The sequence below is a fragment of the Convolutriloba macropyga genome, chromosome 5 (genome assembly GCF_964194025.1).
Source record: "Convolutriloba macropyga chromosome 5, txConMacr16.3, whole genome shotgun sequence".
NCBI lineage: Eukaryota > Metazoa > Xenacoelomorpha > Acoela > Convolutidae > Convolutriloba > Convolutriloba macropyga.
The window spans coordinates 76,139,852-76,157,137 of NC_134472.1; the positions used below are offsets into that span (position 1 = coordinate 76,139,852).

At 35.3% G+C, this 17,286-nt stretch overlaps 1 protein-coding gene across 5 annotated transcripts in view; it reads left to right on the top strand.

The window, feature by feature from the left end:
- The first annotated feature begins 799 nt into the window (after window positions 1–799).
- The window catches only part of LOC142340267 (mpv17-like protein 2), a 31,538-nt gene continuing 15,051 nt past the window's right edge, over window positions 800–17,286 (top strand). The window contains exons 1-2 of one of the 5 annotated variants that reach the window (XM_075390836.1): window positions 800–908; window positions 15,185–15,774. In XM_075390836.1, the coding sequence (XP_075246951.1) occupies window positions 15,510–15,774 (265 nt within the window). In that variant the 5' untranslated portion in view covers window positions 800–908; window positions 15,185–15,509. Of the gene's footprint in view, window positions 989–5,182; window positions 5,995–14,977; window positions 15,775–17,286 lie in introns of those variants that run through there. The other 4 variants (XM_075390835.1, XM_075390832.1, XM_075390834.1 and 1 more) reach the window with 4 other exon arrangements.

A 17,286-nucleotide genomic window follows, 5' to 3' on the forward strand; every position in this document is an offset into this window, starting at 1 on the left:
CATTCGTAGCTCAATTGCTAAGCAAAACTAAAAGTGGTAATCCCTCAAATTAGTAACAACTTGGATTCGCACCTCGAATCCCACTCTACAATTTCTAAGTGGATTCGTGGCTCAAATACGTATCTCTACGGTCTGGGATATCACAACTGCATTTGATACTATTATAAATGTGTAAACTCAATTGGGAATGTCATAGAGGTCAAACTCAAAAGGTCATAAACTACACCAGGGGGGGGGGGTCTTGCTCTTCGCAACGAATTCTCAATCCGTTCTAACAAAAATTTAAGTCTTGCCTGAAACTAAATCAAGTGATCAGATCCGGAAACTTTCAAAAATACAAATGATAGCTTTAGTTTCCTTATTTCGATACTTAAGGGCAGTAACTAGATGATCAAATATGCTCTTTTGCTCTCCTTTCTAATTGTTACTTTGATTTGTATATCGCTCTACTGTTAGCTAAATAAATTCTTTCTTTCTTTCCTTATGTCTTACTTTTTTCTTGTACACGCGCCTTTTTATAGCCGTTGTTTGTCTTTGTGCAGCTCAGTTTATTGATAGACCAACAAATTTGTCGACACAAAACTTAGCCGACAAAAGTAAACAACATTAAGCGTTTAAACCATTTCTGAATCGCAGTTTTTGGTCATTATAGTGTCACAAGGCGGGTCAGTAGCGTGGAGTCTTCTTAATCAAATATCAACTATGGTACTAATCACATTCAGATAACATAACCCAGACATTACCCTAATGGGGTCCTAGAGTAAACAGATCTCGAATGAGACAGTCTAGACCAACAAAACTTCATCTGATTTCCATTTACAATCTAATTGGCAACAATATAATAATTTTGTGTCAACAGATAGTTCATCAATTTATTTTCATTTGGTAATCACGGACGAAAAACAAAAGTAAAAACTAACAGCTTATATTAACATGCTTATTATATGCTTAGATTACTCGATGATTAATTTTTTAAAAAAAACATTGAGTAGTAAATCATTGATTCTCTAGGAACTTTACTGAGAATTGTTGGGATCAGAAAATTTAATGTTCGTCAAGAAATCAAAAATTGCATCAGACTTCGTGTGTCACAAAAATTACAATTTTTGAGTTTTTGCATATTCTTGTATATGAAAAATAGAAGAAAAGGAAACTTTAGATGAAAAATATTGTTAACTTTAAAACAACAAGAGTTCAAAAACAAAACTGGATGAACCCAGAATGGCCCCTAAAAGCTTTATCTGCACAAAAATGTATTTTATTTTAAAAATTACACTGACAAAGCATTGAGAGGTAAAAAATTTTATAATTGCCAATTCGTTACAAAGTGGAGGCAGCGTTTAACAACATTTCCTAAAACTCAGAAAACACGAATCTTTATTAGAAAGGTTTCATCAATTCAATTTTCTTTTTTTCCATCCGATCAATCAATTATGCAGTCAAAAAGTTACTGACCAAAAAATGGTTTCCAATAAAAATTAAAGAACAACTTTGACCAAGAACAACTTTGAAGTATTTGGCGCAAAATTGAAGATTAAGGGAGAAGTAATCCACTGGGAAAAAAATCTAACAGGTCTATTCGAGGATTGCAAAAATTGCAATTTGCTGTGTTCTGCTAGACGAGCATGCTAACCCAATATTTTTCTAGTGGCATTTTTTATTCAAATTTGTTCATTGATTTTTAAGATATTAAAAATTGATTTGTTAGATGCTCGCCGAGCAATTGCAAATGGTAGAAAATATGGCTCTTTCTCTTGTTTCTTCTGTTTAAATCAGGTGCTAGCCTAAAGTTTGAACACAGAACTCTTTGCTTTTACTTACCTTTAATATTGAGCAAACTAAAAACAAATTTGATCAAGAGAAGAACACCTTGTAATGGTTCAGCTTGTTTTTTGACTTGAGGCCTGCAAAATGGTTTTTGTCCCCTTTCTCTGACACTTTTTACAGATGATACTTTTGCTAAATAAACGTAAATTTTAAGAAATACCTTTTTGGATTTTTTTGGGATACCGAAACAATTTTTTCTCACGATTTCAGTTATAAAATAGAATTTATTGAACCTCTAAAGTTTGTTTTTTGTTGAAAAAGAGTGTAATTTGTTTTGCGTTTTGTTATTTACAAAAATGTAGAATGGCGAATATGAATAAAAAACAATTTTCTAGAGAAAATTTTGATTAGGCAAACATTGGAATTGAGTGAGCTCAAAAATTGTTTTTCAGGGAACTTTGATTGTAAGTGTTTTTAATTTTGATTTTTTTTGGCTATTGATACTTTTGTTTTCTTTTTCTTTTAAGAAGAAAAGTATATTGTTTCCCAACCACCATTTGAACTTGCATTTTCTCCATTAGCATTAAAACGGTCAGTTTTGGTACATCGTTTTAATTATGTGTCCGAATTGATATTAAAGCAAAATTTTGATTTAATTTGTGATCGTTGTAATTATTTGGCTTCTTTTTTTGTCTTAGAAGCAAATTGCTTCCTATTCCATTTTACAATATTCATTTTTTCGTTGAGAGTGTGAAATGCTTTGCATCTAATTAACAAAAATTAGCCATTTAATGAAATTTTAAGGGAAATCGAAGAATATCTATACCATAGCGTTTTCATGGAAACCATTTAAAAGTTTGCTAATTTTGAATCGAATACTTTATTACCCTCAACCCGCTTAATGGCGCGCAATTCTGCAATCAATTGATTTTTTTCATTCAATTGTGATCAATATTTTTAAGGTGGAGAGTTGTGAGTAGTATCATCAGCAAAGTCGTCAACGGTAAATTTTTCAGCTGCTTTATTTGGATTTGTCTTTAATTTTGAGTTTGTTTATTTTTTTCGTTGTTTTTCATATTTTGAGTTTCTTAGTGAATGATTAGAGCACTTTTTTATTGAGAAAAAGCGCAATAATCATAGAAATGCATTTAATGGTCTCATTGGGCCTTTTTTTTACAACACAATGGATTTGAATTGTATTGTATTATGGTGCTACTTATTTTATTTTTGTTTGTACCTTATTTCACTTTTCGATAACATTGAGGCCACAATGGTTTTGTTTTCGCTCGACTAGGAAAAAGTGAGAGAGTGGTTTCAGAGCGTAAAATTTCTTCAAATTTCTATTGAAGTGGTGTGAACAAGTGGTATTTGAATTTTTTTAGAGATTTTTTTTCATAAGAGGCACTTTGACTGCTGTTTTTCTCATGGTTTTTCGTGCATGTCTCTGACAGGGATGTATATATATATATATATATATATATATATATATATATATGTATATATATATATATATATATATATATATATATATATATATATATGTATATATATATATATGTTGTACTGGGTTGTAAATGGTATCACTATCTCACTGGTCAGCTAATGTGCTCATTATGACTGAAGCTATTTTTTTTCACAAAATAGTTGTCAATTTTTGGTGTTTTCTGGTGTTTTGCGACAGGTCCTGCTGTTTATATAATGAAACTCAATTGAACCCGCATAAATTTTCCAGCTAAAAAGTTTTGGTTTTCCGCTTTGACACTGTATTTTACTAAGAATTAATGTGAACTCTTTTGTATTCTGTATCTGTATCGTTTCTTTTTGTAGTCTAATGAGTTAGATTTTTAAGTAGAGATACAATGGGTTATTAATGATGCTGAAAAGAAAGAAGTTACGTATTGTTTTCAGTTGATAGATATTGGTTTTTTATTGCTGTGACTACATCACATGTTTCCTGAATATTTTTTCTTTTTGCTAGGTTTTTTTAGATATATTTTACAGTCTTGGCGCTGAATCTCTTTAATAAGAGGTCTAATTGGCTTTTAAAAGGTGAATTAATTGACCAATTTATTGTTTTCAGTTGAACAACATTTGTTCTTACCAAGCTAACACCACGATTTTTCATTAAAAATAGTGATTTTTTCCCATTTTTTTAAATCAATTTTGATGTCCTTTTTGTTGAATTCAGAATTAAATGACAGTGAATTTGATGAACTTTTGAGTTTTTCCCCTTTTTGATGATATTTTGTCTCATTTTTGACAGTTCTGGGCTTATATCTTTTACGCCCCACAGGCGCACATGCTATTTTTACATAGTAACGTACAATATAACAACATATAATTTGTAACCGGGGGTCAAAACAGAATGGATCCGACATCATATATGATCCTCGTATGACTCAGAATTCTACCCCCGGTTTCAATTCAAAATCTAATGTTTTGTCTGGCAAAATTAGGTGATTATTTGAGAAAATTATTTTTTTTTGTATGAGAAATTATTGTTAATTATATTTTGATGATTATATTTTGAAGAAAATTTTTGCTCAGCTCATCTTTTCCTTATTCTAGTTAAATAGAAAAATTAGCCTCATTGATTTTGACCTAATTGATATAGACATCTTCTGTCTTTATTTGAGAATCTATCAGGTGTTGATTACAAAGCTTGAACCAGTCTTTTATTTTGAAAGATTTGGTTGACATTTATACGAAGAATGTGAATGAACAGTGCCGTCGCAAATTACCTCCTTCGGAATGAGCATCAATTATGAGACTCTTTTGAGCAAAGAGCTTCCTCTACAATGAACCTCTTTGTTCTCATTTATTCTCAGGATGTTGATGACATACCAAATCTTCAGAAGCTGAACAGCTTTTTCTATGCATCAACTTCTGGTAATTATTATTTGGATCTAATCTGTTTTGCCCCCAAGTTTATTGGGAATGTATGTTTTATGACCCCCCAGGCGCACGTGCATATTTTTACATAGTAACGTGCTATATAACAACACATAATTTGTAACTGGGGGGCAGAAAGAATACAGGGGGGCATAAAAATACTGGGGGGGGGGGGGGGGGAGAACAGAATAGATCCGACTTTTTAAACGCACATCTGCATCTGATCAAGTTTTTTTTGGGCGACTTTTACTTTTTTTTCATTTTTGAAAAACTGGAATCTGTGTTTGTCTCCTTTCCATTTTGCTCCATTTTTTCATCCGAAAAAATTTAATTTTCTTTTTTAGATCATATGGGGGGGGGGGGGGGGCAGTACTTTTTGCAAGCAGCTTCAAAATATTTCAGATAATGTTCTGTAATTTCGTCTGAGCGGAATTAATTTGAAATTATGTTACGAAAGCGTCAACTTTTGTCGTGAGACAAAAATTGTTTGCGGACATTTTGTTTAATGAATTTGACAGTCCCATTTGCTGTGTATCCGTAGTGCGTCATTACATCCTGTTTTTTAAATTCTGTTCAGCACTTTCCTGCCTCCATTTTGCAACATTGACTCTTATTTTCATTTTAATCTTTCCACTTTATACACGCACACGTTCAATCACGTTAGATGAATTTTCGCCTATTACTTCACGCAACCAACTGATGCTATTTTTGAGAACTCTTCCGCATAGTTTTTTTTTCATTCACGCTTTTAAAATTTTGTTCACCTACCTTGTTTATTTTCAAGTCAATTTCTCTGCCATAGTTTGTTCAGCGGAGGAGAATTTGGGGAAAAGACGGAAACATAGCGTTGATCCACTTTTTTGAAATCAGAGATTGACGACTATACTGGAACAAAATTTTTACTTAAATAATTTGTTACTTATACTGAACGTCAAGGGAAAGTTAGCACCCAACATTTTCAGAAATTTTAACTTGATTATTGACGAGAAATTACATCGATATTTGGTCTATATGAAAACAGTATTTTTTATCACTGATCCCGTGATTTCAATCCCAGTGTTCTTCAATATATCGCTTTGACATTATAATTTTGAAAAGTCCAGAATTTACTAATTCTTCGTTCCGTTCATTATCTTAACTTTTTGCATTCATTCCGCTAATTTTCTCAAAATTTTGCTCGTTGCGCCAATTTTCTATTAACTTTCTAACTTTCTACTAATTTCCTCTCATTTCTCGTATTTTCCCCACACATTTCGTTTAACTCTTACAATTTTTTTCGCTTAATTTTTGTATTTTTCAGCAAATTCAGCTCATGTCCTATGCACCTGTCAAATTGTGTTCATTTTGGATAAAATTTCACTTATCGCCCCTCTTCCTGCGTTCCGAAGAGCGGAAAATGAGCGGAACCCTCTGCCTCATTCGCAAAATCTAAGGGACAAAATGTCATTTTTATTTTTAATTTGTAAATCCTGTTTTAAAAGTCAAATTTGGCTGTTGGTTTAAATTCTTATATCAATCGACGCATAATAATCAAATATTCAACAGATTTAATTTCAACTAAACTAAACTGCGTACTTCCAAAGAAACACAGATAGAAGTTTTTCAGTTTTCTGTGAGCACCGATAATTGGCGTTTCGTCTTGATCACCGTGAAATATGTTCGTCTTGATCATGCTCTCAAGTCAAGAAAAGATTTCACGAGTAAATTCAACAAATTTTTGATTGAGCTCAGCATATTTCACGTTACCTCAATATACTGCTGCTTCCGGAAAAGTGGCCAGCCTCTATCTGGATTTTGTCTCTGTCGCTCGCCAGTTTCTCAGAAATAAGATACAATAAACTTCTTATGATAATGCGTTGACTGAATAATAAATCAAAATAAACAGCCAACTTTATGCTGAACAAAAGTATTTTTAAAAATTACACGTTTACAATGTAAAAATGTATTTGGTGCGAATACTTTTGTCAATGAATGAGTACGGCTATCTCCCGTTCCAATTCTAATCTACTTTTTTGCACCGCCATTAGTGGTTTGAAAAAAGATATAGCAACTGAATTGAATTATCTCACATATTTTTACATAAAAACAGAAAAAAAAGATATAAGATATTTATACGATAAATAATATATTTATTTTTCAAATAAATAACAAATGGAAAAAGTTGAATAAAATGAAACATATTTTTTGATATATGCTTAAATTTCTGGTTCGCAATTGCTGTGTTGCTAAAATCAAACCTTTAACCCATCCCGTGTTGAGGAATTTTGTTTTTCACTTATGAGAAATCGTCGTTTTCCAGTCGTTTTCCTGGGACAAAAATGATCAAAGCCCTCACGTGGTAATCGTCGTTTTCTTCGTTATTTCGTCGTTATTTTTATGTAGGAATTGATCGTTTTTTCATCGTTATTTTTATGTAAGAAAAAACACGCGATACCCTCTTGGATTCGAACCATTGAACTCCCGATACATTACACTAATGCACTGACTAGTGCGCTATCAGGCCTTAATTCAGCTATGCTAAAACGATTGAATAGAGAAAAACTAGTTCAATTAAACGACAAAAAAAACGATCAAAAAACGACGATTTTTTTGAAAAGAAAACGACGTAAGAAACGACAAAAAAACGACGATTTCAATTGAGGACTGTTCTATGAACTATGGCAATTATTAAACAACGCAGCCCTTTTAACAGAAAGCAAAAGTAGATCACAGTTTCTGGTATAATTGGTGATGTTTGTGTGTATGCAGTAGTGCAGGAGAGGGAGAGAGAGAGAGAGAGAGAGAGAGAGAGAGAGGGAGGGAGGGAGAAACACAGGGAGGGAGGGAGAAAGTTTTTGGATAAATTATGATAGTCATGGATTATATTTCAACTTTTTGATTTCACCAGTTTTTGCAATTTTTTCTATGAATCTTGCAATTTTTGTAAGTTTTTTTGAAACTTTTTGTCATCTTCTAAGTTTATCTAGCCTCAAGAGCCACGGAGCTTCCTCTAGGCTTTGATAATATGTTATTGCATAGTTTAGAGATGTAATTGAATATTTTTCAAGATTTTAATATCATAATTTTCTTGAATTTTTTTCCGGCACCAGGGGCCCCGGGACCTCCTCCAAAGCTACTGCATAGTTTCTAATTGTGATCAATATTTGTTTGGCTCCAGTTTTTGTAATTTTTGGATAAAATTAAATTTTTTTTCAAATTTTTGGAAAAATTTATCTTATCATGTTTCAGTGTATGGATCTTTATGGGCCAGTGAAACTATTTCAGGCTTGGAGCAGGGATACTGGGTAATCTCTTGAGACAATAAAATGGTTCTTAAGATATTAATACCTTAAATTTTTGCAAAATTATGTTAACAATTGTAGTTGTTTCTAAAACGGTTCAATATTTTTTGCTGTTTTCTGAGTTTAACGACCATTACTGGCCAACGAAAAATATTAAGTCTTGGAGATGGGTTACTTGACAGAATTTTCGAGACAAAAAATTGTTTTTAAGTTTTTAAGTTTTTTTTACTGTGAAGTTGGAAACTATTGTTTTTAATTTTGCCTTTTTCGGTTTTTTCTAAATGATTTATTTACTAACAAGGCTGGAAAAATAGAAGTTGCTGAGTCGAAATCCATCATGGAAAATATTTCTGTCTCTCTTTCTCTCTCTGTCGATTGGGTTTTTTCCTTCTCTTTCTCGTTCACGTGTTATTTCTCTCTCTCTCTCTCTCTCACTCTCTCTCTCTCTCTCTCCTTCTCTTTTTTTGATGCCGTACTTCAGCGGCTGTTATGTGACTTGTTGTCATTGTCTATTTTCAAATCCATCACGCACCTTCAATCAAGCTAAAACTAGCCTCACTAAACAGTGTCTTGAAACTAATAAAGCCAACCGCTCGCCGTTCGTTTGAGAACAATTCGCCCGACGTTAGTCGGTTATGTTTTCTCTATTGGTTATTGGCCAAAACCAGTGTCGCGACTGATCTAGTTTTATTTTTGATATTCGAAATTAACTCTGACAAATTGCTCTCGAACAAAGTTTTTGGCAATTATTTTAGTTCTGCTGGTCTTTTTATGCAGCGTTAATTATGCAGCAAATTTTGTATGCGTTATACAATTTTTGGCTAAATTTTTGTCTGACAATTTGACTTTTCTTCCTCGAAAACAGGATAAACAGAGGGAGCTTGTAGGGCGTTGAGTTGCCGACCAGTTTTCTTAGAACCGTACGCCATACAAGTCTCCGAAAATGCAATTTTCCGAAATTGTTGAGGGGACATAGTTTTCAGGGCGTGGAGGGCATTTCATAGAGTTTTTCAACCCAACTTTCCTCTCCCGCTCGAACCCTCCATGATATCCCTCATCCAGTTAGCTTCACCTCATTCGACCCTTCACCCCTGCACACGCTTAACCCCCCCCCCCCCCGCCCACTCCACTTCACCACTCAACCGAAGGACCCTTAATAACCCCAAACTGATCACCTTAACTCCTCATCACCCAACCCCTCCACCCCACTACTCAATTCTTTTAATTAAAAGCTAGCCTCTCTATGGTGGAGTTTGCCGCTGACAAATCCAACAGCTTGCCATTCGACTGAAATCAACTTGACCGATGCTAAACGGTTACGTATATTTTTAACCATGTTATACGCTTTTCGGATCTTTTCTGTTCCGCCCCCAGTGCTTTTTTTATCCCTAGTTACAAATTATATGTTGTTATATAGCACGTTACTATGTAAGAAAATAGCACGTGCGCCTGGGGTCATAAAAGATTTATGCTCACTAAACAGGGGGGGGACAGAATAGATCCGGGTTTTCTTCTTCTTCACTTTTTGTCGGCAAAAAACAATTCGGAAAAAATAGCAGGACCAAATTCAAAAAGGACGTTTTCTCTCTAAAAAGTTATTGTGGTCAGAAATATCAATTCGCTAATGGGACAGACTGAGTAAAGAACTTTTAGTAGAGATAGAGTACCCGTGTCGAAATAACCCTGCCTCTTTTTGCCCCAAACTGATGTAACAGTAGCGGGTAAAAGCCTATGGGGGTAAAACGATGTAAGATTAGGAGGGTAAAGGGGGTAATGGGGTGTAATTGGGGAGTTTTAGATTTTACCGCCCAAAAATTACCCCACAAAATGATGTAGGATTGGGTGTAATTTTAGGGGGGGAAACGATCTAAGATAGTGGGGTATGGGGGTAATCAGGAATTTTCAGGTTTCTCCCACAAAAGATTTAAGATTTGGGGAAAATTAAGGTCTTTCCCATTATAACCACCACCCCTCCCCAATGAAAATATAGCCCCTATTATGTTATATTTACCATGATTGGGGGGGCTATATGTTATCTGACCACTGAGCTGGGGGGCTATAATGGGAAAAACTCAAATATTTCAGGGGGTAAAACTATGCAAGATTTGGAGGTAGTTTAAGGAGGGTTAAAACGATGTAAGATTAGGGGGTAATGGGGGTATTGTTACATTTACCCCTAATTATTACCCCCAGAACGATGCCCGGGTAGTGAGCAATTTTATGAGGTAAAACGATTTAAGATATAGGGGGGTAATAATGGGAAAGTGCAGCAAGGAGGAAATGTTAGAATTACCCCCCCCCCCAAATTATGATAAAAAAATCCAGCCTTACGTTTCGTTCAGTGTTATAAATTATCACTTATCATTGATGTCATAGTCAACGGTTGATGAATTTTAAGAATTACTTCCACTGCAGAAAGGCACTCAGATAACATATGATTCAACTGATATTAAAAAACCCCTTACCCCACTTGTCTTGCATGGTTTTACCCCCTAACTCTTACAAAGTTTTAGCCATTTATCCCCTACTCTTACATCGTTTTATCCCCCATTACAACTCTACTGTTACATCGTTTTTACTCCATTACCCTCTACTCTTACATTGTTTCAGCCCACATTACTCCTTCTATTACATTGTTTTACCCCTCATTATACCTCTACTTCTACATCGTTTTAACCATCATTACCCCCCTACTCAAATCGTCTGTCCCCCATTACTCCTTACTCTTATTATCGTACCCCCTAATCCTAAATCGTTTTACCTCCCCAAAAACTAATCCCGTCTTTTTACATCTTTCGGGGGTTTAAACCTAAAAATCCCCCTCACTCCCCATTACCCCACTAACCTTACATCGTTTCAATACTTTTATTTATCTCAATATCTCACATCTATTTGAGGGGTAATTTTTGGGGGGTAAAACAAGAAAATCCCCCCGTTACCCTCATTATGATTAGGGGATAATTTTAGAGAGGCAAAACGACGTAAGATTAGGCCGTAATGGGAAGTAAGGGACGAATTTATAGATTTAAGATAAAGGGGGTATTGAGGATGTAAGATAAAGCGGTCATGGGGAGAAAGGGGCGATTTTTTTAGACTGAACCCCCAACAATTACCCCCCAAAAGATTTAAGATTAGGGGTAGTTTTAGACGGGTAGAGTGATGTAAGAGCAAGGTGGCAAATTGTTTGATTCATATACATAGGATGGCTAGTATTGGGCAAGCATCGGTGGTCTGAGGGCTAAAGCAAATTGGCCCAGGGGACAAAGGTTGTGGGTTCTAGGCTGTCGTTCTGTGACTATGAAGGTAACACGATGTAAGAGTGGGACTGCCGAGGGGTTAAAATGATGCAAGAGGCAATGGGGTATTGGGGTAAAACAACTTAAGTGTAGGGGCTAATGTGGGAAGAAACGACTTAGGAGTAGGCGGTAAGGGGTTACACCCTATTAACCCGTAGTCTTGCGTTTTTCCCCCCATAACCCCCCTACTCTTGCATCGTTTTACCCCCATTACCCCCTTACTCTTAAATTGTTTCACCCCTCAAAAAAACTTCCACCCCAATCTTCCACCAGTTAACCCTCCCCCCCCAAAAAATTACCGCAATACACCCCACTCCTACATCGAATTACCCCGTCCTCCCAATAGCCCCCAAAACGATGTAAGTGTTTTGTGGGAAATTGGCTGCAAATTCTCCCGATTACGCCCCAATCCTACATTTTTCTTCGGGTACGAATTGGACACGGGTATAATAGAGGTATTTCAGCGTCTCACTGAAAAGGTGGTGTTGGTTACTCACAGTTTGCACGAATAATTTTGACTGACTGGTTTATAAAGATCAGTTCTCACAAATAATTGTTCTCCAAAATAATTACATTTTTTTAATTGCTCTCAAATGAAGTTTTCAGCATTTGTAACGGTCCTGTGGTCTTTTTTTATGCAGATCTTCCGATTGACAATTTTTTGTCTGACGCTGTTGACTTTTCGTCATCAAAACCGGGATAAACAAGTATTACCTGAAAGTTATTAATTTCACTAGTCTCTAAGTACCTAAGAGCGATTCACCTAAGCAGTTGCAGAGACGTAAACTGATGATATGATGGGCGGCGCTTAAAATATTACCCCTCTCCCATTAAGCCCCCCCCACTTTCTCCTCCCACCCGCTTTACCGACCTTCCTCCTCCGAAATTCGTGTAATTATTTTTAATATTTTAGTTTTAGTTCTATTATTGGTTATAGTAGCATATAATAACCTCTAATGGCGTCATTTGAAGACCCCTTAGTGAGTTAAGTTACTCCCCCTCTCCCGACTGAAGTGGGCTGCAATAGATTCGAGCTCCTACTATTCGGCTATTCCTTCGAAAGCAATTTTTTTGACGTTAGACGGTTATGTTTAAAAACTGGTTCTCGCATATGACGCGTTTTCATTAGTGGGGTATGGGGGGTAATCAGGAATTTTCAGGTTTCTGCCACAAAAGATTTAAGATTTCGGGAAAATTAAGGTCTTTCCCATTATAGCCACCACCCCTCCCCAATGAAAATATAGCCCCTATTATGTTATATTTACCATGATTGGGGGGCTATATGTTATCTGACCACTGAGCTGGGGGGCTATAATGGGAAAAACTCAAATATTTCAGGGGGTAAAACTATGCAAGATTTGGAGGTAGTTTAAGGAGGGTTAAAACGATGTAAGATTAGGGGGTAATGGGGGTAAGGGGGTATTGTTACATTTACCCCGAACTATTACCCCCAGAACGATGCCCGGGTAGTGAGCAATTTTATGAGGTAAAACGATTTAAGATAAGGGGGTAATAATGGGAAAGTGAAGCAAGGAGGAAATGTTAGAATTTACCCCCCCCCCCCAAATAAAATTATGATCAAAAAATCCAGCCTTACGTTTCGTTCAGTGTTATAAATTATCACTTATCATTGATGTCATAGTCAACGGCTAATGAATTTTAAGAATTACTTCCACTGCAGAAAGGCACTCAGATAACATATGATTCAACTGATATTAATAAACCCCTTACCCCACTTGTCTTGCATGGTTTTACCCCCTAAGAAAAAACGACTTAGGAGTAGGCGGTAAGGGGTAACACCATATTAACCCGTAGTCTTGCGTTTTTCCCCCCATAACCCCCCTACTCTTGCATCGTTTTACCCCCATTACCCCCTTACTCTTAAATTGTTTCACCCCTCAAAAAAACTTCCACCCCAATCTTCCACCAGTTAACCCTCCCCCCCCCAAAAAAATTACCGCCTTACACCCCACTCCTACATTGAATTACCCCCTCCTCCCAATAGCCCCCAAAACGATGTAAGTGTTTTGTGGGAAATTGGCTGCAAATTCTCCCGATTACGCCCCAATCCTACATTTTTCTTCGGGTACGAATTGGACACGGGTATAATAGAGGTATTTCAGCGTCTCACTGAAAAGGTGGTGTTGGTTACTCACAGTTTGCACGAATAATTTTGACTGACTCGTTTATAAAGATCAGTTCTCACAAATAATTGTTCTCCAAAATAATTACATTTTTTTAATTGCTCTCAAATGAAGTTTTCAGCATTTGTAACGGTCCTGTGGTCTTTTTTAATGCAGATCTTCCGATTGACAATTTTTTGTCTGACGCTGTTGACTTTTCGTCATCAAAACCGGGATAAACAAATATAACCTGAAAGTTATTAATTTCACTAGTCTCTAAGTACCTAATAGCGATTCACCTAAGCAGTTGCAGAGACGTAAACTGATGATATGAAGGGCGGCGCTTAAAATATTACCCCTCCCCCATTAAGCCCCCCCCCACTTTCTCCTCCCACCCGCTTTACAGCCGTTCCTCCTCCGAAATTCGTGTAATTATTTTTATTATTTTAGTTTTAGTTTTATTATTGGTTATTGTAGTATATAATAACCTCTAATGACGTCATTTGAAGACCCCTTAGTGAGTTAAGTTACTCCCCCTCTCCCGACTGAAGTGGGCTGCAATAGATTCGAGCTCCTACTATTCGGCTATTCCTTCGAAAGCAATTTTTTCGACGTTAGACGGTTATGTTTAAAAACTGGTTCTCGCATATGACGCGTTTTCATTATCTTAAAACTTGGTTAATCAGCAATAGTCTTCGCGAAATAGCTTTTTCGTTTGAAGAAATAAAGGTGGTTTTGCACTACTTTTGTGCCAATGGTTAAACGAAAATCACAATCTATGTCAGCAAATGAGGAAAAATACCGGTAGTTTTTTTGTAGTCATAAATCTTCCATTAATGGAAAAGTTTTTGTCATAAATCTTCCATTAATGGAAAAGTTTTTGTCATAAATCTTCCATTTTTGGAAAAGTTTTAGTCATAAATCTTCCATTTATGGAAAAGTTTTAGTCATAGAACTTCCATTTATGGAAAAGTTTCAGACATAGAAATTCCGTTTATGGATAAGTTTTAGTCAAAGAATTTCCATTTATGGAAAAATTTTAGTCATAAAACTTCCATTTATGGCAAAGTTATAGTTTTACCAATCTTTTAAAACTTTTTTGCTTTAGGAAGTCAATGGTCCATAAAATGAAATTTCTATTATTAAAACTTTTTGTCAACCCGGGCCAATAATATGCTATCATAGGTACTATCAATTATTATTCATACTGTCTACGCTAACTATCGAAATGAAATCGTCTGTCTAATTAACATGGGTAATTAAGAACACCTGTTTAATTAAGGACATGAGTAATTAAGAACATATGTTTCAACATACACCATGAGATATCGTTTTACAAAGTTGGGCAAATTATCACTCGATGTATATTGACTAATTCGTATAACATCTGGTCGGTAGTACGTGTCATTCAACTTAAAACATGCGCCAGCAATACACAGGACCAGTCTGACCAGGACCACGCTAAATTTAGCCTAAGTTTTAGAAAGTTCTGCCGCAATCTTCATAATAAACATTGAAGTAATTAATTGAAGGTCAGCAGGTCGGATAGAAAATAATTTTACGCGCTGGCTTTACAGATTTTGTAGTTACTGAAGTTTTGTTGTTTCTCTCGCGGTCGAGTTCGATTGAGTTCATATTGAATAGAATTTCTGTACACAATTTTGCACAATAAATTTTCAAAGGTGTAAAACCAAATATTATTTAAAAGCAACTAATTAGCATGATTGCTCAAATGCGCGACTATTAAACGAGCGGACGGGACATAGTAAATTGTAGCTTAAGAAAACCTTTTAACACATTTGAAAGCCTCAAAAACAATTAAAAGGCAATAAGTTGTTTATGGCTATTGTCGAACAAAATTAATGTTATTATTTACATTCTTGCTGAGAAATTCTTCGTAATAAGATCATGGTATTTTATTCACCTGATTTTGACGACCTAAAATTTATTTTGATATTGATTAGCATCGAAAATATAAATCTATGATTGGAAAAAGTCGAATACTTGGTTACCTTGGGTTTCAGAAACACAAAAAATTCCATTGCAATATTCCATTATGATCTATAGAATAGTTTAGACAGTATCTGCAGTTATCAGTAATTTACATTAATTATCAGTTTTTTACTAATTAGCTTGTTTATCTATTTACAATGGCCTGGAGAAAAGCGTTTTCTGGGAAAATGCTTTGGGTCACAAACACCGCTTCCTCATTTGCACTCTACTTTTTGGGCGATGTGGTTGCCCAAAAAATAGAGTCCTACCGAGAATTGAACCCAGGTGGCCAGCTTAGAAAGCAGACGCTTGCGGTAATGGCACCAGTTGATTGGAAAAGAGCAACTCGAATGGCATGTATGAGTTTTATAATCAGCCCGTGGCAAACAGGATTTTATTTGTTTCTCGACAAAAGACTTCCCGGTAAGTTCACAAACCACTCGTTCAACAAAAGTACGTTTTAAGCATAATCATATTGAGCTCGTTGGTTTTTTGTTGTTTGGTTTTTATTGGACCAGCCAATTAGCCTTCTACTGCAGTGATTTTTTCCGCATTGTTTCCCGATCTATACAAGATATAAGTCCGCTTGAGACAGAGGTTGAAAACTGGATTAAAATTCGAACGCTTATTGACAGCAGTATACTTCAAAAACTCAAATAATTAAGAACTATTGTTGGAATTGTAGTTTCTGGAACATTCAAGACATTTAAGACACTAAATAAAAGAGCATATATTTTTTACTAAATTGGTTTTAATAAAAACGGCAAGAACAATCATTAGATAAACATTCAGTGAGCATACATGTAGCTAATTTCTTTAATGTTAATTCATATTATGCCACAATATTTTTATGGAACCTCAGGCCCATATATTTTGATTTTTTTTACAAAATCTCTGACTTTATTTGAGAAAAATAAATCTTACCAGAAGCAGAAGTTGTTAATTAAAGGTTTACCATTTTCTACTATACCCCTGGAATATGTCGAATTTTAAATATCCTTAAAAAGAAGGCGGATGTTATAGCCGTGTCCGGACAAAACAGTCCCAGACAAAACAGTCCCAGACAAAACAGTCACAAATTGCAAAATTTTCCCAGACAAAACAGTCCCAGACAAAATTGTCCCAAGAAACCAGACAAAACAGTCCCAGACAAAATTGTCCCAAGAAACCAGACAAAACAGTCCCAGAGAAAATAGTCCCAAATAAAGTGTACCTAATGCAATTATACCCAGTGTTCTTTGAAATGTTTGTTCAATAATCCGACAACAAATTAGCAGTCGCTATTACCCGTATGTTTTAACATACTTAATGGCCATAACTATCACAACCGAACATGGGATTAAATTATCCGCTTGTTAAATCATACCTGTGAGAGCTATTATAATGGCCTTGGGACTTTTTTGTCTGGGACTGTTTTGTCTGGGAATATTTTGCTATTTGGGACTGTTTTGTCGGGTACTGTTTTGTCTGTTCACCGTTATAGCTTTTTGTTTAAGACACTTGGAAACCATTGAGGTATAGTTTCTACATGAGGGCCGCTTACTTGTGAAATTTCCTAACTGCAGACATATTATAATTATGTTGAACTCTATTTTTCTGCATAAAATTCAATATGTTTTTTAGGAAAAACTGCAGCTTTTTAAAATTTTGTCATTGGACTTGTGCTTTCAGGTGAAAGTATACATACTGTTTAGAAAATGGTTAATTTAATTATATTTTTTAAATTACCTTTTTGCCAAATTTTTAAGGTTTTTTGTTCAATTTTTTCTTCTCCTATGGTTTAACTGTTCCAGGAATATTCTTTTACTACATTTAGACCAGGTTACTTGATACTCTACTCTTTGAAGTTTTTCAAGAGACCAACATTCAATTTTTATTAAATTCGCTGGCTATTAGACTCCACAGCTACTATTCGTTTTTACGGAGGCCAATTTA